At 32.0% G+C, this 24,840-nt stretch overlaps 1 protein-coding gene across 4 annotated transcripts in view; it reads right to left on the reverse strand.

Annotated features, from left to right (window-relative positions):
• Positions 1 to 1,260: 1,260 nt before the first annotated feature.
• The window catches only part of LOC143248834 (latrophilin Cirl-like), a 194,611-nt gene continuing 171,031 nt past the window's right edge, over positions 1,261 to 24,840 (reverse strand). For 3 of the 4 annotated variants that reach the window (XM_076497659.1, XM_076497658.1, XM_076497656.1), the window contains exons 9-20: positions 23,514 to 23,697; positions 22,595 to 22,738; positions 22,033 to 22,294; positions 17,963 to 18,074; positions 17,308 to 17,411; positions 16,028 to 16,418; positions 15,760 to 15,863; positions 15,025 to 15,063; positions 13,573 to 13,741; positions 9,867 to 10,013; positions 7,130 to 7,208; positions 1,261 to 6,349 (exon numbers count right to left, since the gene is read on the reverse strand). In XM_076497659.1, the coding sequence (XP_076353774.1) occupies positions 5,436 to 6,349; positions 7,130 to 7,208; positions 9,867 to 10,013; positions 13,573 to 13,741; positions 15,025 to 15,063; positions 15,760 to 15,863; positions 16,028 to 16,418; positions 17,308 to 17,411; positions 17,963 to 18,074; positions 22,033 to 22,294; positions 22,595 to 22,738; positions 23,514 to 23,697 (2,649 nt within the window). In that variant the 3' untranslated portion in view covers positions 1,261 to 5,435. The remainder of the gene's footprint in view (positions 6,350 to 7,129; positions 7,209 to 9,866; positions 10,014 to 13,572; positions 13,742 to 15,024; positions 15,064 to 15,759; positions 15,864 to 16,027; positions 16,419 to 17,307; positions 17,412 to 17,962; positions 18,075 to 22,032; positions 22,295 to 22,594; positions 22,739 to 23,513; positions 23,698 to 24,840) is intronic. The other variant, XM_076497657.1, reaches the window with a different exon arrangement.

Raw genomic sequence — 24,840 nt, forward strand, 5'->3', positions numbered from 1 at the left:
GGGAACCATTAAGAGAATACTTGAGGTAAAAAATAAGTTTCTTGGTTCATAATACATTAAGAAAACGCACACGTGTCGGCCAGTAAAATGCACACTTTAGAATACATTTTGATTTTTTTTAATAATTAAAAAACACATTTGAGCATGCACTTTTCATGATAGTAACAAAGCATGTTGGGTCCGGATAGAAACAAAATTAGAGATTGCCAAAACGTTTTAAAAGAAAAGCCAACCTTTTCAAAGTGAGCTAGCTGTCCCTAATGTTGAACTGATAGACTAGACGAAAATCGGCCAGTCAACAGAACTCACAGCAATGTTTTGTCTCGTTGAAAGGTGAGACATGAGCGTTACACTTCTAACGCACCCATATCCCAAAAGTATGATTAAACAATGAGGGTAACTGGAATCGCAGCTTCCCAATCCGGATAACCACAACCCTGTTTTCTGATATAGCTTGCTATTAGCATAACACAAACTAATCTTTAAATCTGTTTTATATGTTTTAATTCATTTATTGTCTATAAATTTTACATCTTCTGCGACATCTTATTTCGATCTTTCTAAAATATTTTCTAATCAGAATGGAACAAATAACATTCAATGAAACCTTTAAACAGGGTTTCTTTTTGTTCAGAGTTGATTTAAATGTTGAAATATTTACAGCAGATTTCTCTGGTTACTATTCTACGTACTACAGATATTTCTTTTCAAAAGTTTAAATATGTTCAAGTATTCCCACATGAGGGACAATGGAAATACTAACAATAAAGAAAAAAAAAACACTTGCACGTTAATCTCCATATCCTTCCTTCTAACGGCTACGTTTCTGCTTCATAAATATTTAATTATGAATTCCTCTATTTATATAAACATTCATCCATTTGTCATCTTGTTGGGTTAGCTCAGGAACAGCATTATTAAAAAACAAGAACATGAACATTCACCTCGTGTTGTAGTTTCAGTTTACTTTTTTGTCAGCGTCACGCGATTTACTTTTCTTGAAAGTTTTGGAGCCGTTCTGAATTAATTTCAAACAACTTGCAGTTTTCGGTGAACTCGAGATTGCGTGTATTAGCGGTTATATTTTATTTAGTGACTTTCAGTGTGATCTTCCGACTTGTATTTTTTCAAGTGAAAATTAAATAAGATTTTTCTCTGTACGATTTGTTTCATTTCGAAAATAAATACTTACTGTCTCCAGGCCAATTTGGGTATGTTTGCAGGGAACTTTTAAGTTATAAAACAAGACACACACATACATACGTTTGCTGGTTTAATGACTTCTATTATTTAGAAAAACAAAACAGGCAAACTTGGCATAATACATCACACTTCAGTGTATACAAAGACAAAATTACACTAGCCATTAGAAAGGAAAAACAACTTCGTGTTTTAACAGGGAAACGAGAGGAAAATGAATAGTGAGCACATCTTTCAAAGTAAAACGTAAACGAAGATATTAGTTATCTAATATTGAATGTTCAGCTGATACAAATCACATTCAATTTCCAGATATTACTGATTATGTTATACTTCCTAGTTTACAGGACATTCATCAAAGAAATACCACTTGAATTCATATAATACCTATATATGTACATGGACTAAACAAAACTTCTGATCTTCGATCGTTTTAATTACTTGAAAACATTTATATATAAAAGCAGTGTTCGATGTTAGTCTGTAGTGTGTAATAACATTAGAATAATTATTTCAAAAACAACCTAAATAGGACTAGTCTAGCTTATGACTGACATATACGTTGACATAAATCAACCTTTTGCTGAGTGGTGTTTCGGCACAACTGTGCTCCTTGGACATTATGTTATCAAACACATCCTAATCACAAAATAAGAAGTAAAATGTAATTTGCCTTCTAAAGTTGTTTTTGTTTTCGGAGTAAAAGAGACGTTAGTCTAGATCCACCAATAAGCGATTTTTTTCGTGTATCAGTAGGCATAAAAGCGAATTCTCACGCTCTTAGACGGGATAAAGAAGTGTTTCTGAAGCCATTCTAAACATTTATATATTAATACACTATCGTTTAATAAATTACGATTTTTTTACACTTTCCATAAACTAGGCTTAATTTGGCAATTTTGAATTTCATACTCTCTTCCTATATAAGGCCCCTGAATTCAACTAAACATTCTAAACTTTTATGTTTTCATAAGTAATAAAATTAGTTCTGGCCTTAAGAACTAGGATTTATCCTTTCGCTTGAGTATTATAAACTAGCAGAAAAAAATTGAACTATTTCTTTACTAAGTATTTTCCCTATTGCTACAAACTCACATCCATAAATTTTAACGATTTAGAAATCTCTACTCGTGCATCAAAGGTCAAGATGATTGGTGGATATTAAAAGTTAGTGTTTCTGTTATTCATGTACATAAATGTGGCAACCTTCCAAACAATGAACATTCATGATACTTGAAGAGGTAGTTTCTGATTAAATAGCTGTCCCTGCTGTTTTAAATAATTTTCAAAGGAGACATGTTTGTTTTTCAAAGTCTACAGACTGCTCTCAAATCGGTAGAAACGCTTGAACAGGACTAAAGTAACATGTGAGAATTTATTTACGGGAATGTTTTGTGAAGTGAACAAAAAGTTTAGTAGTAAAACATATTTCAAAACATCCTACCTATTGCACAAGATTTACGTTTTGAATATTAAATATAGTGAGAAGTTGTCTTAAATATTATTTTAATGTGTAATTAAATCAGTTGCTAGAAGAATCATCGAGGATATAAACCTTAACATCTGTTAAACTTAATGAAACTTTAAGAAATAACAAAGTGATTTATTTCTTTATCAAAAACTATTTCCTACATGTAAGTCTTGCATTCAAATAAAGATAGAGACCACAATAAAACAGTTGAGACACAAATTTCTACCTGTTGCTTTTAACACGAGCCGTGAATGTTAATTTAAACATGATAATTAAATTAATAGCATTTTTATGTGTAAATCTTAAAGATATATATGTACATACACGTCTACAAATTGAGTTATAATACAAGAAAACCTGGAATTATGAGGATGTGGCAAGGTAAGAAGTAGTTGTGTATTTTTCAAACATCCACCATAAATATTCATAAGTATTTATATCCAATTACCTTAAAATGCATTCCACAAGATTAGTTCATATTAGGTGTCACCTCAACAATGCATAACCATGTCGGTTCACATTTGTTAAAAATAAATAATAACTGGACGTTTCTATTGAGGAAACGCTACGGTGAAACTCAAAACTTGATTTCAATACTTGAATTTATAATAAAATATTTTATTTGGAATGAAGCTTTCAGAAGCTGAATGACTCTTATACAGTGACGTTCATAACCTATGGTAACAAATTACCTATACAGTCACCTTGCTTCTGGCAATCCTCGTGGCCTGTAACTACAGTGGTTAAAAGCTCACAACATCTCGTTACAATTCAATTAAAGTACAGATATTTAAAATGTACTTGAAACTTTCTCATTTTGGTAAAGTTACGTTTTAGGGCTTTTGCCATTAAGTTTTCTATTTCAGTGCTATAAGTATCTAAATTATTGAATTTCAAAGAAACAGATAGCTACAGTATTGATCTGAATTGGTAAAATACAGAAGATGAAATTCCAGAAGAGAGGGGGGGGGACAAGCCACTACATAAACTGATTACTATTACATACTGGAGATAATGAAGAAAATTAAACAGCTTGTTAGACAAAGTGATTTAAAAATGCAATAGTCCATTACAGCTAAAATAAAAAAAAACAACTTCCGTGGAACTGTAAAATGGACAATTGACATCCATTTAGGTCAACAAAGGCAGACTATATATACAAGGTTCTCTCTAAACACACAACTGAACAGAAGACCAAAATGCTCCTAAACGTCACATGTACTTGACATGTAAAGAAAATAGAAGAGTGTTGTCACAATGGATGAAACATGTATGTGCAGAAGGTTGGGCAGTTTATTATTCTTGTACAAGCAATAGAATATTTCCAAATGTTGCATGTTAAATAATTAATGGTTTGAGAAAAAATGTCAAAGTAAACTCTCCATGCTATCAGATTAACCTGATCATAGCACTCTATTGCAGGGAAATAACATTTCTACATGAATAGGTTGCCTATGTGGTTCCATCTAGTCACACGTTCAAATTATCATGATAGACCCTGCCACAATGCAAACACAAATGGAAATTCATGCAATACCATTCACTCACATCTTTCACACTCCTCTGCATCTTTCAATTGCCCAAAATGGATCCCCTGTAAGTTGTCATCCACGTATGTTGAGAAACTTTTGAAATATGTAAATATAAACGGAGGGGATAAAAGCAATGACCTCAGGGCATTGTATAAAGGTTCCCTGTAGTAGAAATTGCATTGCAGAACAATAGTTCATAACCATAGTCATCAGATTGAACACTCACTGTGGTATAAAGAGCTGCATCATTGCCACAGATCATGAACATCCCTCTCGAGAAACTGTAGTTTCTAGTACCTATATCTATTTTAAACTTTGAAAATGACCTTGTAATTTATGGTTTGTTTGCATTAAAATAGACCTGTTTCAGGAGGTAAAGAAAAGCTTGCTGTAAAAAAAGTTCAAAGTAATTACAGATCTCCATTGGGGTAAACAAGTGCTCACTTTGATTATTTTATGTTTATCATAAACCATAAAAGACATGGAGTTAACAATAAAGTACTAATTATACCTCATCTAAACCTTAAAATTCTATTATTAAAAAATAAATTTAATGACAAGTCAAAATAGTTTTAGATGGCTTTACACTGATAAATATCATATACAGATGCAATACATTATTATTCGAATGAAATTTCAACCTTACTTTTAAATAAAACTAGGTTTGAAATGACACTAACATCAGGAGCTGTCTCGAATTCAGACTAAACCAAAAACTATACACAAGTCATGAAAGCTCAGAGCAATGTCACAGCAAGATATTTAAGCTCACAACCTTTCACAGGGTCACATTTGAAGCCAAAATAATAAGAAATAATTATTCTCAATATACATATACATGTACAGTGGGTTTCACAAGTAAGTGACCTTACCCAAAATACATTGCAAGACTGACTAAGTTATGGTTTAAAAGTTCTATAAGAGCAGAAAAAAAACACAAAAAACTCTAAATAGTCTTTTTTGCTTGAAACTTCCATTGGTGCATCAGTTGACAGTAAGATGTACTCTTCAAGTCCTCTCTACATCCACTTCAGGAAGCTTAACTTCTGTAATGCATTGAAAAGAAAGGGAATAACTCTAAAAACAAGTTCACTGTGTTTTTTGAAATCATAGAACACATTTGTAGTAGTTACTTTCAACAAATGAAGGCAATCTGAAAGAGTCAGAGAGTAATAAGCTCAACACTTTTGGCAACAGACACAACTGGTTTTTATGTGTTGTCTAATACTCCATCAGCAGTCCGTACTTAGTTCGCTAACCTTATGACAATAGGGACTCTTAGAAGTGTTACAAGAACTCCTGTAGGTTTCAGGTTGGAGTTTACATACCACTCGTTCACCATCTAGCACTGCCATCACCACAGCATTGTCACTAGGATACTTATTCAGCTGTTGAAGCGATTCTCCTGATCCCTGGTGAAGATTTGGTAGACTATGAAGATGTCCATCAAGATGCTCCCCATCTGGTTCAGTAGATTGGGTTGATTCACCTGGGTAAGTATTTTCATTTTTCATTCCTGTCATCATATTGGATGATTTTTCAGAAGCTGCTTGGCTTTGTGTGTTTTGTAATCCTGGAACATGTCTCATTGGTAGAGATGCATGTCTGGGAGTGCTATTCAAAACTTGAGCTAATGAGATCAAAGCATTTCTTTCAGGAAATGCTCGAGAGATAAGAGGGTGCTGATCACAGGCAAGGCTAGATGATGACTGGTGACTACAATCAGAGTTGTTTCTTATATGTCCATCTTGGGGTACCATACAGTAGGGAGGAGGTTGTGGTTGCCACTTCGTTGACACATGCTCCATTATCTGCTCTTCGTCAAGTGCTTCGTAAATGTGGTCAGGAAAGAGATTTGGCTTATCTGTTTCAGAAAGGTGTCCATACGGTCCAAGTCTAACTGGTTCGGTTGCTGTGTTGTATGCAGTCAGCTTGTTACTGCAATAGTCAGTCACACAGTCAGAATCGATAACTGAGCAATCCATTACAGAAAGATCTCCCACAATACCATTATTGTTGTGGATAGGGAATGACGTCTCCTTCACTGACTTAGACTTTTTAGACAAACTGCGAGAGGATGCATTACTGCTACGAGAAGATTTCCTCTCGTGACCAGACTTTGTACCCAAAACTGTAGATGAAAGGCCTATAAAGAAGATAGAGAACTGTTTAGTCCTATCTTCAAGTTTTCAGTTGTTGCTTACAAATAACATGGATTAAACATGATCCTGAATATTAAGAATTTAAATCGCTTTTAACAGTCTAAGGCATATTTTGTGCATGCAGATTAATAAGTCTCAGGTAGCTGAAATACTAAAACAAATTGTATTTATCAATGCATGATCCTTTTGTCAGAGCAAACACACTTGCTTATTGCAATCATACAAAAGAATTCACAATGTAAGAATGTAATCTCAGAATGGCTAGTATGGATATTAACACGTTTATTGATAAGCAGAGCACAACATTTGAACCTTTTTAGATCATCTTCAAGTTAACGAAGAGAGAGACAAAGATGATGTAGGAAGGTCAAAATGTTATTCTCTGCTTATCAGTAAAAGTTAATATCCATACCAGACATTCTGATATACATTTTTATTTCAATTGGGTTTTCTTGTTATCATGAATTACATCACAATGTAAGTATCATCTTAGTCAGATATCTCTTGAAGTCATGATTTACACACCATTTATTTACATCCATGTTTGATATTTCCAAAATTATCAAAGTGTGGGATGCAGCTGCAACACATTCACTTAATTAAAATACAAATATACTTACAAATTTTTATACTATTTAGGTCTGTGCTTAAGACATAGCTTAACAGAGCTATGTATTTAAAATTTAAGGGAATGGAAAGTCTAGATGGACGAACAAGTGCCTTGTTATAAATATGTATGAAGCACCTGTACATAAAATATCTACCTTGACTTGAAAACCTAAGTGAAGAACTGTTTGTTGAGGATTGGTGAGTTGGGTCTGCGTTCCATCCTTGTGATGGGGACTATAAGATATAAAGTTGAAGATTTTCAGCAAAATAAGGTAATAAAAAGAGAATAAAAAATCTGTGAATCTTATGAATTTGAGAGCAAAATAGGCAATTTAAAGCTCTGTGTTAGTTAGAAGAATTAATCAGTCTGTTACAATTTAGGTATTATCACGATATCTGACTAATTTTCATTAAACATCACAAGTTGTGTGTACAGAAAAAAAATAAATTTCTAACAAAGTATTTTTGCTAAAAATTAACGATTTAATAAATTGAAATAAGTAATGAAAGATATGAAGACAACATGTAGTACTCAATAAAAACATAACATACAAAGTAACAAAGGTTTAACACTAACAAAATAGAAAGATATTAACTTCTTATATTTTACCACCAAGTTGATCAAACTTGAGAATTTGAAAAAAACACTAAAGTTTGAAGTACTTAAATAAGACGCTGTTAGTAATATAAATAATAAATTACTACCAATACTGTCAACCTTTGTAACAACTTTTGTATCTAGGTATGTATTGTATCAACTCCTATGATGACATACACATCCTCTAGTAAATATGATTAAACTATGCAACAAAATTTTTACTACTTCTTGTTTCTGAGCAGAAAGTGTTATTTCCCAATTTCTTATGCCTAAAGTAAATGGAAAAGACCTATTTTTCTCTTCAAACTTTGCTTTTGCTACCCAGGAGCATATAACAAAAACATGCTATATTTGGGGGCTGATACGTGAAAGTAATTTACATTACAGGTGCAAATCTCAAAAAACTAGTCACTTCTAAACATTTTTGTATAACTTTAGTATGAATACATGTAAATCGTGACTCATATGTTGTTTTATTGAGACCTCAGGTAAATGAAAATGTGCAAATTTTGAAGCAAAGTTTGAAGGGAATAATAACCATTTTCTGTACTTTTACAACATAAGCAATGAAGAAATAACACATACTATCCAGGAACAAAATTTGTGTTACATAGTGTTATTCATGATTAGAAGCTATGAAAGTGCTAATTATGTACTTCATAGCTAATATATTTTTTAATTAGATTTACATGTGTAATGAATTACTATTTCTGTGCTATTTGGACCAGTACAATGATATTTTTGAAGACCAGAATCTCTGCTGATAAAATTTTATTATACAAAACTTATGTACCAAGTGAATTCCTGACAATAATGGTATATAAAACATTTTAGACATTTCAAAAAAAAATGTACAAAACTTAATTCCTAAGAAAGGGAACAGACATAGCACAGTCTGTGCCAAAACTGATGATGGTAACATAATACAAACATCTGTAAACTTGCAAACTCTACGTCATACAAAAGCAACAATGTAATTAAAGATATATTAGTTCATGGGTTACAATTCTTTCTTGTCCTCTCAACTGAGAGGGAAAAATAAGTCTTGTAATGAAAGAGCTGCTAGGTAGGGTTGTTGCAGAAAGGAGAACAAACCACCATATGGAAAATGTGGATTTAATAAGAACTGATGTAAAGACATTAGCTCACATTTCCTTTATAGAACCTGAACAGTGAGCATTTTTGAAGAAATAGATTTGTTTTTTCTGATAACTGTTTAGAAAACAAATCAACTAGAAAATCACCAGGGTAGGATTTCCAAGATATATCACTAGCACTTTTTCAACCTCCTCTGCTGTGGCACAGAGTCAGAAACTACACAGCCAAAAAGGCAGGAGAGAAGAGCTCAATTATTTCAAGGATGAACATTATAAACATACCTAAGGCTTCCTAACCCAACCACTGGGACGTTACATAAGTTCCTTTAATAATCATTGGTCTCAACTTAAAGTAAGGAAGGATGTGGAGTGAGCTTACACAACAGGAATGAATTCAAACAAATTGCTTCAAAAGGAGCTAACAAAGAACTAGAATGTATTACAATGAAGTTCCAAAAACTATCTTCAAATGCACTGAAACTAAATTGTGAATGAAGTGGGGTGGAGGGGAAGAAAAACATCATTCTACATTATGTCCATTTACTTTCCTAAACAATGTTAATGAAAAAATAAACAATTATAAACTATATCGAGGAAAAACCTAATCTTCCACTTTTACCTGGCCTATCAAAAGTCAATCAGATATAGAACTTTGAAAGTAGCACATGATGTGTGCAGTTGGTCAAAATTCATCCATCTAATGTGTACTATCCTGCCCATAAAGTGTGGAATGGAAAGACAATGACAAAGAATATATTCCTCACTCTGATTTCTAGTAGAGAAACCTGCTTAGTAATAATAAACTTATGCAAAGGTCTGTTTGAACAACCTACCCCACCTTAAAATCACTAGAAAATCGTATTTGAACAAATTTAAATTATGCTGTATTATTTCATGTTCATTGCATATATTTTCCAACAGTTCTACTTGAAAATACAGGAGCAGTAATGTATTTCAGAAGAAAAACATTAACTTTCCTTTAAATTTTAACCTTTCCCTCTTGAGTTAACTAAGCATTGAGTGTTAAATTTATCTGTTATGTTCTCCTTTGTGAAACGTATGACCAGGTTTTTAAAAATGGTATGATGCCATAAATTGAGAAAGATGGCTATAGAAATGTTTAAGTAGTTTAGTTTGAGAACTGATTAATCACTGGGCTTGTTAATATGCACTACATTCAAGTGTTGAGATACTCACGGTTTGCTGTCCAGAAGAGTTTGGAGCAGACATAGTTCCATTGGAATGTACGTAGAAACTTGATCTCCGTTCTGTGTGCTTGCTCTTACGAATACAGTCTGGAAGCCACTGGGTTCTGTGCAGAAACTTTTTGTATTCCTTCTGCACCTATAATAATACACAAAATACAGTTCTAAAATTACAATATGGTTATTAGGATCGCATAAGGAACTAAATGGTGATTTTCTCAGATTTAAATATTGGTTTCAGAAGGTTTAGACTCGTGTTTACTATTACAATACGTATTAAGTAAGAAACTATTTAAAATTTATTCAATATACATATATAAGTGCATAAATCTGTGAAATAATATAATTATGATTTCCTGCAGTAAATTTATATCATGGTGCCTTAATCTTAGAAGTATGCTTTCATAAGAATACTGCTACTAATATTTAACATATAATTAAATGGCATCAAAGGAACTTTTGGTAGACTTTGGTTGTCTGATCTATTAAGTTAAATTATGCCCCAAAAACAAACAAACTTAAAGCCAGACCTTACCAATTAGATATTTTTCAAGTGTTCCCTTAAATTAACTGCATCAACCACAACTGAATGCAACTTATACCAAAGTCCAATCACGCTATTAGAAAATCAAAACTGTCTTAAATTAATATTACCATTATAAAGCCAAAATGCATATTTATATCCCCTGGTCTTATCTTTAAATGTGAAGAAAAGATGCTGCATCAGCATTATCAATTCCCTTAACAATTTTAAACACCTCTATCAGGTCCCCTCTAATTTGTTTTTCAAAATAAAAACAAGTTTAGAGATCTTAACCTACCCTCAAATAATAAAATTTCCATCCCAAGTATCATCCTAGTAGACCTCCTCTAAACTCTTTACCCTTGTAATCACTATTTATTTAGATACAACCTTAAATCCTGTTAGTCTTACCTCTCGCGACAGCAAACTGCTTGGATGGCTTAAAGAGAGTAATCAACCAGAAAACCATGGCATTTTATTCCATAAAAATGTTAAGGTTATTTCCATCAAAAAATTACACTCAATGTATCAGGAATATGACAATCTGAAATATACCTTACATTTAATACAGTTAAAAGCCATCTTTCCATTCATCAGCCCAACTCACCAAATAATTCAAATCTTTTTTGTAACCAGTAGCATCTTCCTCATCGAAGTTGCTGATGTAAATAAACAAAACACAACACCAAAGATCCTGACACTGAACCTCAAGAACCCCACTTGTCACAATGATTCAATTTGACTGAACTTCATTTATGAAAACCCTCTGCTTTCTTCCACCTATTCAGAACTCAATCCAATGAGCCAGCTTATTCTTCACACCTACAAATATAACTTTTTCACAAGCCTTTTATGTAGCACTTTGTCAAATACTTTCTGAAAATCCAGATATACTACATTTGGACACGTACCCTCATTTATGTAAACAGTGACATCTTCAAAGAATGTCAAATGTTTATTAAGGCAAGGTACTCCCTCTAGTAAAATTATGTTGCCTAGCAAACAAAAATTTAAACTTTATATAATGGCTTTGCAAAACATCTTTTACTAGACTTTCAAAAACTTTTCTCACCAGTGATATAAGACTAATAGACCTATAACTACAGGGAACATTCTTCTTTTACTGATCTTCTAGAACTTCCCCATTATTTGTGGATTTAGAAAAACAATAAGTGTCTCAAACATCCAATCCTTAACCTCCTTCAAAACTTTTGGATAAATATTATCTGGACCAAGAGCTTTTTCATTCTTTAAATTTCCCAATTTTCTCTTCACAAGCTAAAAATTAACATGATCATTTTGTTCAATGTTGTTTTCATCTATCAACTACTCAAAATGATGGATGTTGCTTAAATCTTTATTTAAGCAGCTTTTTTATTTTCTATAATCTTTCTCACATCATTGTAGTCAGTTTAAATTACTTATATTCATAATGCTTTTCTTTAACTTTACCCTTTACATCTTTTGTGGGCAAACCTGGTTTTTTGCTTGCAGCCACCATTTTATTGTCTAAAAGGAACATTCCTATTTTGAATATTTAAGAATTTTTAAAACTTTTCCACATTTGATTAGTATCTACAACTAATGCAGTTACCCAATTTAAAGCACACAATTCTTGATTCATCTTAAGATATGCTTTTTACAAACTTGAAACCAAAATGTGATCATATTTTATTTCCATATGCAGCAAAACATCAAGTTCAATTGAGAAATTATCACTTCCACCCACATGTTCCCCAGTCTCTACTCAATCAACTATTTCTCATTAATTTCATCAATTTCATTTGGAGTTATATAAAAAATTCTAAGTCTTTTTACCTTTATAACCACAAACAGAAACCCAGATAAATATAATCTCATTGTTGTTAGCTTTGATATCCTCAACATGAAAAGGCTTTAACTGACATTTTATATATAAAACCACTTCTCCCCTTCGTTTAGTACTATATCCCGATTAAACTTAACCAGGTTTCAGTTATTCCTATTATAACAAAAAATGATCTGTTCTAACCAATGCTTGGAAAATATGCATTTTATTTCATATATTTCTAATATTACAAAAATAACAGTTTATCCTACCATAAAACTACCTTTGCATCATGTTCCCAGACTCTACCCTCTTCTCTACATCATATTTCTATTCATTATTCTAGCCCTTTATATTATCTTATCCTAGTTTTAAAGTTGCTTTTGCATTTGAGTTGACAGACCTTGCAGAAAAGTCAGCTTCTACATTATTTAAATACAACCCATTCATTCCAAAAAGCTTCCTCTTCTCATTGAACTGATCTCATAAATCCAATCTGCCTTACATAATAACCTAAGCCTAGTTTTCAGCCCTTGTAACATACTTGTAATTTCATCTCCACGGTTAAGTCTTGGTAGTATCCCTGACATAATTATTATGGTCCTGTTACTTGAATACCTTGTACTTAACAATTAGCACCTCTGCTCTCCCCTTTCCTACATCATTAGCTCATACATGCACTACAAAGACTAAATACTACAACTACTAGCACCCTTTATTATATCTCTTGCCATGTCATTTATATTCTCCACCCTTGCCTCTGGATAGCATAATTTAACTCTATTCTTCCTATTTACACAATAGACTATCTTATCAGAATGATATACTAAAGAATCTCCTCTAATGATACAAACACATCAACCTAAAATACACACATTTGTATCATATCATTATAATCACAAAAGAATGAATTTATTTTTTATTGGCCAGTTACCAAGTCAGATGTATGCTAAAAATAAACTTTGTCTGTCAGTGGTCTATAGTTACACATAATTTATCTCTCAAGCATACTGAGATATTAAGTTAATTGATAATTATTTCAAGAATAATTATGAATAAACAATTAATTGACATTATCATATGTTGTTCTGAACATAGAACTATAATTCTGTTATCTTTGAAAAATTTACTGAAATACTTAGGGCAGTTTATTTTGTTAAATTGTACAATGATTTAACAGTTCATTCAATAAAGTAGGCCCACCATTTAATTGTTTCTTTATATATGCTGTATTATCATTTACAGACTTTCTCTGACAATTAACAAAGATCCATGTGGAATAATAACTTTACTATTGATGAAAACTTTATTTTTGTCATATTAAAATTTTACTGGCCATTAGTAATTTTTACTATAACAGGTGTTTACCTTGTCATTCTTAACACAGTGGAATAAAAAAATGAATAATCCCTGCAGGCTATTCAGAATGGTGAATATGTATGCCATAACAACAGATTCTCTGCTCAGGTAGAGCAGACCAAATGCCCAAGTCAACCCCAACAGGAATACGAGCACCAGAGCCCCACGTATCCAAACCCTAAAATAAAATCATTAAAATTGATTTTTATGTTATTATTTCAGGCAATCACATGTCAAAAAACCTTTCCTTTTCAATTCTAGTTGTGAGTTTAGTACTGTCATAATTATTATAATGTACATATAAATATAGGAATTTTTCTTAGAAATTACCAACAAATTTCTTTAGTCTAACTATAAATTTTTGACTGGATAGAGAAGAAATCATCCAAATTCATTGATGTATATATTATGTAAAATAACTTCCCATCAACCTATAGTTAAATGTGCGTGAACATTCTGAATTATGATTACTGTATTAACCTTATGGAGACCTGGATTAACAGTTTAAACCAATCTACAAACTCTAACAAGTGAATTTTGAAATGCTATCCTGAATGTTTATCAATTTGTTTTTGATTATAAAAAGAATTTAACCTGTAAGTCTCTAAGCTTGTACAGCAACACAAGAAAACTGTTGTGTGTCACTTAAACTATTTCCATTACTTTACTGATAGACTAGATAGATGATACTAACATTAATGATGCAGCATCACAAATAAGTTAAAATGGTCATCCCTCATCAACCTCACGCTTTTAAAACCTTTACTCATATATATTTTCAAGGGTGAGATTTTCATGAATTGGAATGACAAAGTCTACTAGAACTGTAGTGTATCATTTCTCACAGTTAAAAACTCAAGTTTCACATTAGAAAGAATCAACTGCACCAAAGGTAGAATTCCATCTTCAAAAATTGATGGAAGCTTTGAAAAACACACTGCATTGCAGATATGCTGAATTAGGCTAAAACATAATGAAATCCAGAAGTTTTTAGTAAGTTGGCAGTTTACAAACAATAACGCATATACCAAGTATAAACAACCAAAGTAAAGAAAAACATTGTTACAAAGAACAATGATAAATTAATGAAATAAACATTGTGACATACACATGTTAACTAAACTTGCTTCACCTAGCATTTTAAAAAAAACAAACTAATTTAATCATACTTTTTGAACAAACCAAAATTCATCGTCTTCATATTTTGTCTTGACGAATATGGTTTATGGCTAAAAGAAAACAAAGTTGAAACCAGAGTGGATACCAATTCAGTATGGTTGTCTAAACACAACTGAAAGAACTAGTTAAGTGGCACTATAAAGATAATTAGTACAAATGTTAGTGATCATGAAGAGAAAACAGAAAATGAAACATAGAAAATCAGTTATATTTATTTTATATATCTCAGAGGAACTATGGCAGAGTCACATTAAAGTTAAGTGAACTAAAAACAGTTCTTACATAATCAGGACTTGGCGATGGGAGCACTCATCCTCATCACTACAGTTTACATGCAAGACAAGAAAAGAGCTGGTTAGTATTCATAATATTTAGGTTGTGATATAGTAGGCCTGATTAGTAAGAATTGCAAACACATATGACTTAGCCCAAGAAAGATACAGAAAAACATATACAAATAATTTTATATGTTTAATAAGGCTTCTAAACTGAATTAACTAAAATGTGATCTAAGTACAACTAAAATTACACAAGTTTTATGATGCATTGAGTAATTCTAATTGGTTTGGTGTATGCAATCTTGACTGTATTAAAGTATGTATGATACTTTGAAGTCATTTAATATTTTTTTATCTATACTCATATCTTAATAATGCAAAAGATCTCAAAACTAGTTTCATAGGTAGGAAAAAAATATACATTAAGTACACAATTTACACACTGATCACATCCCACAGTCTTTATTTAGTAAACATAAACTTTCATTTCAATTATAAAAATAATGTAATTTCAACTTTTACAGTCATTTTAAGCATTTTTGGCTCATAAGGGTTAACACAAAATTACTGTTTTAAAGAAAGAAGGTTTCTCCAAAATAAAACTAAGAATTTCTTGAATTGGTAAATTATATGCAGGGAAAAATATATATTTACCAGTTATAGTTGTAATTACTACAGATTATTAAATTACTTATATCATGCTGAGGAGTTCACAATGAACATGGCCAAGATAATTTACCTGACACTTGTAAGTTTAGTTTGTTCTTTGGCTTTCATAGTTGCAGTTAAGTTTGAATGTCGACACATTATGCAGATTGCTATTGTCAAAAACACCATGTTAGCCTGAAACATAAATCTGTAATTACTCATTGGAAGGCATTCATTTTTACAATCAAGCTTAATAATAATAATTTTTAATGCAACAAATTTCTAGGAATACTGATAAATTACACAAACCAGCAACTATGTCATTGTAGTTTTTAGTTTATATAAGAAAAAAACTTTACCAATAGAATTGCTGCAACAGGACCAACAAAACTGAAGACAAAGTAATTGTCAACTTTCAACCAACAGTAATCTTCTGTACCATAGCTGAAAGGGTCAATTATTGCAGAAATCATCACAATTACAGCAGGGATCCCATAAGCAGCAGCATAGTAGAATTTTACTCTAGACTTCTCCGATTCAAAAACTTCTATGAGCATCACATACAACTGAAAGCCTTCAAAAAACATCCAAACAAATGCTGCCAGGAAGAAGTAGTGCAAAAGTCCTGCTACAATTCCACAAAATGCTTTGGTATGAGTCTGATCTATACCAATAAGAAAAACAGCTTCTGCGATGAGAAGACATATACAGAGATTTTTGTGAATTGTTGTTCGATCACCATTCAAACTCCTGAAAATGAAACAGATTGATTAATATCAATCAAAATAATGTTACACTTATAATTCTTACTCTTTTAACAGTTTTTCAGAGTGAACAATCAATTTTTATTAATGACATTAGCAATTAATTAATTAATTTTTGGCTACTTACTTTAACAAAGAAAATGAATTAATGAAAAAGGTTCTCATATAGGATAGGTAAAGAACTCCAAAAGTGTTTTCTCTTGAAATAGAAGATAGAGATTAATTGCTGAAAGTTTTTAAATTTTTAAGGAGATTGAAAATATTGATACATCATTTTTATTTATATATTTATTTTGCATTTAATGGTGAAATTAGGGAACCCAATATAAATTTTGGCAGGGCAAAAGTCATTTTCAGTAATTTTCTCTCTAAGTTTTTCAATCGATGTGCAAAATGAATTCTTTCACATGCACCAGTTTCAAGACAAGATGCATATATGTACTACTTTTTTTTTTAAGGGGTGGTGGAGGAGTATTGTTTTCAGACTATTAACCATATTCAGTTATTAGGCCTCTGCAATACTACCAATTGGTTATTTGGGCTTTAGGCCTATTAACTGTCAGGACCATTAAGGCTGTCAACATGTTGAGACTACTCACCATTATTGAGGATTACGTGCAGCTTGAATAATTAAGTGCATGGCCTTTGATTGGTTATTGTGCAGCGATGCAGCCAAAAATAAACACTGATCTTCAGCTAAAACGATTTTATTTCCCTAACATGTTGCCTTTAGATGTGGGAGATGCAGTAATTTAAGGGCTGGCTATGAATTTTACATTTTAATAGTTTAGCAGATAGACTAACAAGTCCCTTGTTATGTTTGTGGTAACAGATCTGTGAATACATTTAAAAAAAACCATCCTTGATGTCTTTACCTGAAGAGCTGGAAAGTCAGAATTGTCAAAAGAAGGCATACAACAGACACAATGCAGCCGACATAGGTGATTACACGCAAAGCCATGTTGTGTTCAACTGACAACTAAAATTGAAAAAAAACAACAGAAAACAAGAGGTTAAGAAAAATATCTGATGAAATATTAAACCTACAAGTTCCATTTTCATTTACAATTATTTTTCATATAGTCTAAAATATATTTTTTAACATGAACAAACATAGATACATAAAAAAAGAGAGACAGAGGTAAGTTGATAGATAAATATAATACATATCCATGCCCTTTTCTAATGACTTCAGATAGCCTAATTTCTTAACTATACAAGTTTATATTTGTTGACTCAGAAAAATTAGGTATTTAATGAGCTTATAGCAACATATATATTTCAAACGTAATTGAATGAATAAAACACAAGTACATTTTTCGGCACTAGTGACATGCTTTAGGTATATTGAAACTGCCAATGTACCACCACAACCCATTAACAAAAATAATTTGTTAGAAGACTTTATATTACCAAAATAAACAAAGTAATGTTTTCCAAGTTTTGAAAAATAAACTTAAGTTATCATCTTATATTGCTATTAAATGGTTGACATATAAACAAAGATTAAGAAATTCAATTTTATCTGACCTTGACACCTTTGATATCCATAAGAACAGCAAAATTTGTGAGATGGTTGCATGCACAGACCGTGTGTGTTAAATTAGTAGACCTTACTGAGCACCCATCAGTTAACCACTCTCTGAAAAAACAAAAATATTTTTAGAAAATGCTGTGAACTATCAAGGTAGGCAGAATTTTGTAAAAGCTATTAAATATATTTAATTAATTTGCATCAAGGAAAACAAATAAAAGACATAGTAAAGTGATGTTGTTCTTTGGTCAATAAAAATATATACATTAACCTCATTTTCCCATGACATGCAGCAGGGATTTAATGAGACTGTAGTTGTGCATATTTAAATATGATGTAAACTGTTTAGATTAACTACACTGCACAACAAAGTTTATGCTCCTTGAACACTGTTGGGTGCTCCTTATAGATTTTCAGCTGCTGATCATGAAAATCACATCCAAATTTACCCATCACGTACTGTTTCATCGAAATCTTCAGTTTTGCCATGTTTTTCTTATATCTGTGTCCAAAAATTTTCGTTTCTGTAAGAGACCTGTGAACAATGTTTTGTGCAGTCTGGGCATATCCAGGCATGAAATCAGGCCAGATTGGAAGCTGTTCTGTGGAAGTATGCAGCCTACGAGAACATGGAAATGTTGCTGAAGCACATCCAATATAGCAAGTACAACTGGAATATCTGTGGAGATCTGAAAGTCGTTGCTCTGTTACTGGGACTGTAGCTTGGCTATAAAAAGTACTGTTGTTTCATCTATGAATGGGACAGTCGTGCCAAAGAGTCACATTATTCTAGACAGAGCTGGCCACTCCGTAAAAAGTTTAGTTCCTGGACAGAAAAATGTAGAGCATGAACTGCTTGTCGAACCGGCAAAGATTTTTTTGCCTCCTCTCACATAAAATTGGGACTTATGAAGAATTTTGTGAAAGCAATGAACAAAGAAGGTGAAGGTTTTCGTTATTTGAAACAGATGTTCCTATGAATAACTGAGGCCAAAATCAAATAGGGTATTTTTGTTGGCCTTCAGATCAAACATGTTATGAGTGACAAGAGGTTCGAAGATCTGTTAGTTGGGCTGGAAAAAATTGCCTGGAAAGCCTTTAAAGACGTTGTTGACAATTTTCTTGGCAATTACAGAGCCCCACATTACATTCAGGTGGTAGACAAACTTCTCAAAACATACAAAACAATGAAGTGCAACATGTCACTCAAGATTCATTTCCTCCATTCACACTTGGACTTCTTCCCCACAAATCTGAAAAGCCTTCAAAGACGTTGTTGACAATTTTCTTGGCAATTACAGAACACCACATTACATTCAGCTGGTATACAAACTTCTCAAAGCATACAAAACAATGAAGTGCAACATGTCACTCAAGATTCATTTCCTCCACTCACACTTGGACTTCTTCCCTGCAAATCTCGGTGCTGTCAGTGACAAACACGGTGTAAGATTTCACCAGGATATTGCTATAATGGAAAAACAATATCAGGGCAAGTGGAATCCATCAATGCTTGCTGACTACTGTAACAACACTGCAACGTGATGCACCGGACATTGAATACAAATGAAAATCAGGAGCAAAACGCTTTTAATTATGTTGAACTTAACAGCATATTAGAAACATAAACGCAATTAAATACGTTATTGCCAGTAAACAGAAGCCGTCTATTTCTCAGAGTTCCTATGTGATGAAGCAAAACCAAAACTATATTTGTGCATCTCCACCAGGTACCTGTCACTATCAGCAAAAACTTTTCAGGAAGCAAAACTTTTCAAAATAATTGTTGTGCAGTGCTATTTGTATGACACAGTCAATCCAATTATTATGAAAGTAACAAACATGCTTCCATGGCCAATAAGTTATACATTTGTCCTCTTGGTTGTTTAAGCAGCATAAATATGATGAGTTTAATAAATAGCCTATTAATTAACTTCTGGTTGAATATCATAAGATACTAATTAAAGGTGTTATGTAATAAAACACTGTGGTTTCATGCAACCTTACTGGTAATCATTGTTAACTTTACTATCAATTTGTTTACCGACAAAACATGCTAAAATCTTTCACGTGGTGAAAGAAATTTAAGCTCCATTGTGAAACAGAAACAAAAACTGTCTATAAAGGTAAAAAAACAAAATTGATCAGTCCCTGTCAGGTCAATCATTTTTAAAACCAAAGATTTGTGCATTTACATTTTGATGCTGTTGGTGATGTAGAGATATCAGAGTTTGTGAAGTTTCATGTTTCTAGGTCAAGTAGTTTTACGGAAGACATCACCAAATATCTGATCAACGGTGGCTCTAAGATGAGACCAGTAACATGAGACAGCTAAGAATATTTATATTTTATGTTCATACAGAAAAAAAGCTATTGATGAAAATCTCTTTCATTTTGCACTAGCAAAATATAGCAACATTTCATAGATTCAACATTTTGAAATCTGACTTTACTTGGGCTTTCAGTCACAACATAGATGACAAAATCAAGATTGGATACCAAAGTTTACTTCATTCTGTTAGTTTGTATCAAAAAGTCAGCCTGACAGTTTTTACTCATTACATTGTGCCATTGTTGTTTCATGGTTCATAAAGTAAGAACCTGGAAACATGAAACTGATTTCACATGGATGGATTTAAATGTGTGAACTTAATTAACAGTAAAGAAAAAATCAATAAATACTTATATAGTGTTGTTTCATTTGGTTTGACAACATACAAACCAAATATTGTATACAAAGTCAGTACAACTAACAAAATTAAGTATGCTCTAATGGAACAATTCATGGAAAGATTATGCCAATTGGATATTGTTAAACAGTACAGTTTAACTTAAACAAGAGTTGGTGAAGGAAATCTATGGATTTGGTTTGTCTTGATTTTGATAAGGTACCTCCAAAAAAGACTTATTTCAAATATTAAATCTGTGGGTGTGGTGGGAATGTTAAGTTAGATAGAAAATTGGCTGGGAGTAGAAAACAGAGAATAGTAATAAATGGAGTTAGATCTGAATAGATCACAGTTACAAGTGGTTTGTCTAAGGACTATGTGGGTTTCTCTGCTGTTTGTGATTTATATTAATGAAATTGACTCTGGAATGACTAACAAAATTTTGAAGCTTGCAGATAACATTAAAAATTTTGGAATAGCTAACTGTGTCAAACATGCTGCAGACTTACAGGGAAATCGAGAACATTTGATGAATTCAGCCAATAAGTGGCAAATGATGTTTAACTATCCAGATTGTGAGGCAATGCATGTAGTTTTCACAATTCAAATTATTGTTACAATATACATGGGAATATATTAAGTACTATGGCTGAAGAAAAAGATCTTGGTGTTGTGATTGAAAAAATCACTTAAGTCATCCAAAAAATGTATTGTAGCTACAGCTATGACTAATAGAGTTTCGGGTAGCATTTATAGAAACATTGAATACAAAGACAATGGATACTATTGTTTTACAGTATAGATTACTTGTAAGTCTTCATTTAGAGTACTGTGTACAGTTTTAGCTCTTTTCCTCAAAAATGACATTGAAATGTTGGAGAAGATTCAGAAAAAATCCACTAGAATGATACCTCGGATGGTGGGTTTATCATATTAAGAAAAAATAAAATCTCTAAACTTGTTTTCTCTGGAGAGGAGAAAGGGAGGGGGACTTGTTTGAGGTGTTTAAAATTATTAAGAGTATTAATAATATAGATCTATCAGACATTTTTTTGTGTTTAACAGTGGAAGCACTAGGACAAGGGGTTAGAAATTCAAAATGTGGCAGTGTAGGATTTTACTGCAGCTTAGACAGTATTAGTTTTCAAACATGGTTGTTGGTTTTTTGAATGACCTGCCTTCAAAGGTGATGAAGGAAGAAAATTTAACTGAGTTCAAGGAAAGAATTGGATGGATACATGAGAAGTAAGAGATGGTTATAGTTGAGAAATGGACATCCTGGATGGGTTAACAAGATCATTTTTGTCCCTTTAAAATTTTATGAATTTATGAACGTTTTATATAACCTCAATCTTCACTTCCCCCAGTATATGGTTTAAGTATTAACAGACACTGACCTGTGAGTAAAATCCCAAAAGACACACTGAGGATTCGTTACATTCTCTGTCTGGGTATGAACTAATGTTATGATGACAGGTTTAGACAACACAGAACGAGATTTCCCAAGAGAAACTGCCAGAATTTTACTGTTGATGATTTGAAGTACATTTGACTTCCAACCACGTTCAGCTTGCCACATAGAAGGTGTGACATCAGGAGGTGTTGGGTCAAGAATGTTATCCAATCTGTTGTAAGTCATGAAGATCACCCTTACTAATCCTAAAATGAAAAATAATAATAATTTCATTTATAAAAGAAAATACAAGATTATCACTCAATAAAGTCTGATATAATGGCTAAAATCATTTTAATAAAACAGAAAATGGAATTAACACTATAATTTATATTCAGTTTTTAAAGCATTTTAATCGTATATACATCTTCTAGCCAAGGTTGAGTTTTGGGACAACCTTATTCCAGTACACCTTACATTGCAGGTTGGATAATTATATATTTGTGTACATCTTTCCAGCTACTAAATTAACTACCAGTGGGCTTCCACTAAAGTATCATGCACACCTGATTTGGAGTTTTCCAGTTGTGCCTGTGCTGGAAGGTAAAGCACATCTTGCATGTGTTTCCATGGGGTGTCCATAATATCTTCAGGCCGAGGGAATGAAATATCTTTGACCTTACTGACCTCAATTACTTGTACTGACGCCACTGTAATAGAAGTATTTCACAACTTATTGTTTTCAATTATTTAAAATTGTGCAAGAAATTTGTATATTGCTCAATATACATATTACTACAAATCGTTCTAAAATAAAAACTATTTATTACATACCCCTTAAAATTTAAAAAACATAAAACTTTAAAAAACTCTAACTATTTTTTATAAAAACTACTACATTTGAGCAGTAAAACATGGCATGTTGTTTTATCTGCATAGACTCTGTCTTGTTTATTTCAAAGTGTGTAAAGTTCCTGATTCGGTGGGTAATTCTGTTTGCCAGCAGGGAAGGCAAACTTGCATGTTCATTGAAGTATACAAAAACTATTATCAAAGCAAAGAAACTGGCCAAACTACAAGTTACTGACAATTTTCTATTGTTAATTCCAAGTACACAGCAATAAAAGTACCAAACTCTGAAATTAAATGTGAAGATATTATTCTTCACTAAAAGTATTTTGATGTATAATTTAAAAATATTTAAATGTTTGTAATAGAGCAAAGTCACATTGGACTATCTGCTATATTCACCACAGGGAATCAAACTCCATATTTTAGCATTATAAGTCCCTAGACTTACCAATGTCACACTGGGAGACATATTAAGTGTACCATTTCTTCACTAGCTCTTTGATGTAAATTGTATTTGATACCTCAGGTGGTGACTCATAAAATTTTTAGTACAGAATAACAAATTAACTTGTGCAAGTTAAGTTAGCAAACTTTTTTTTTTGTTAAACGTTCAATGCAACATTTTAAACTTACATAAATTTTTCTGGGTCCGTCTGAAAAGATCCCCACCCTTCTGCATATCAGCTAATAAGTGTGCATTCTCTTGTAAGCCTAATAATAGATCAGATGCCACCAACTTTTGCTTATCATGAGGCAGTTCTTGCCATGATTTCTCTTGCATCTGATCCAACAGGTTGTTTCCAACATCAACAACAAACTAGAATTAAAAGAAAAGTAGATAGACACTTGTTAAATGTTCCTCCACTATAAAAATAACACAATACATCCAAATAAATATGTCATAAGTTCAATTTTTTCAATGTCAGTTGTAAGTATACATGAAATAAATTCAGATTTTCTAAGTTAACAGACATTAACTTTGACATAAATGTCAAGTACTTGTTCTTGATAAACAATTTTGCATGTTTTGGTTACCTAATCCAAGTTCCTAAGTTTGAAATACTGAAAACATTGAATGACAAAGTTTAGTTTTAGTTTACAAAGTATTTGAATAAATTAGTTCAAGCAACAATCTTATGAGTCTATTACATAAAATATTATGCTGTAACCTCAAAACCTATGAAAATGACTAGTTTTGCTGCATGGTAGAATATATATCTTCATGAGATTGAAGTCTTAACTAAATGAAAAATATTACCAAGCTACTTTATTTATATTGAATATATTTATGCACAAGACCTATAGGTTATATATCTTCACCTCAGATGATATCAGTTGTAGTTATGTTTACTTGAATTCCTAAGTTTTTCACAAAAATAATTTTGTTAAGAGGTTATTTAACATCTGCCACACAATCCAGTTGTAAGAAAATTACATTAACATGAATGATGTAAAAAAAAATATGTGTTAATATAGACTCAAAAAAAAAAAAAAAAGAAGTCATTTTGACAAAAGTCTGAGTTAGTTGAATTAGACAAAACGAAAATGTGTAGAACTATTTTCACGGTATGAAAGCTAACATACAGATGTTAAATAACTTGTAAATATAAAGTAAAATGAGGTAGCAATAAAACACACTTAATGTTCTAGATGTATTTGTGAATGTGATGGTTTAAGTGTAGTGATTAAGATAAACTGTGGGTCCAGATTGAATGAGAAAAGTACTTATTTGAAGATATTGCAATCAATTTAACATACCACCTGAACTGGAGATTCAGTAGTTGATTACTATGTTGACAGTGAAATATAAAACAATGGGCATAATAGCATCGTTACCTTCAAAAAAAGGGATTGAAATCACATAAAATTACCATCATAGAATGATTTCCCTGATGATTCTCCTCTTAAAAATGACAATTCTGAAATGAAAAGTAAATATAAAAAGGATAGTATAATGAGC

Source organism: Tachypleus tridentatus, chromosome 4 (genome assembly GCF_004210375.1).
Source record: "Tachypleus tridentatus isolate NWPU-2018 chromosome 4, ASM421037v1, whole genome shotgun sequence".
Classification (NCBI taxonomy): domain Eukaryota; kingdom Metazoa; phylum Arthropoda; class Merostomata; order Xiphosura; family Limulidae; genus Tachypleus; species Tachypleus tridentatus.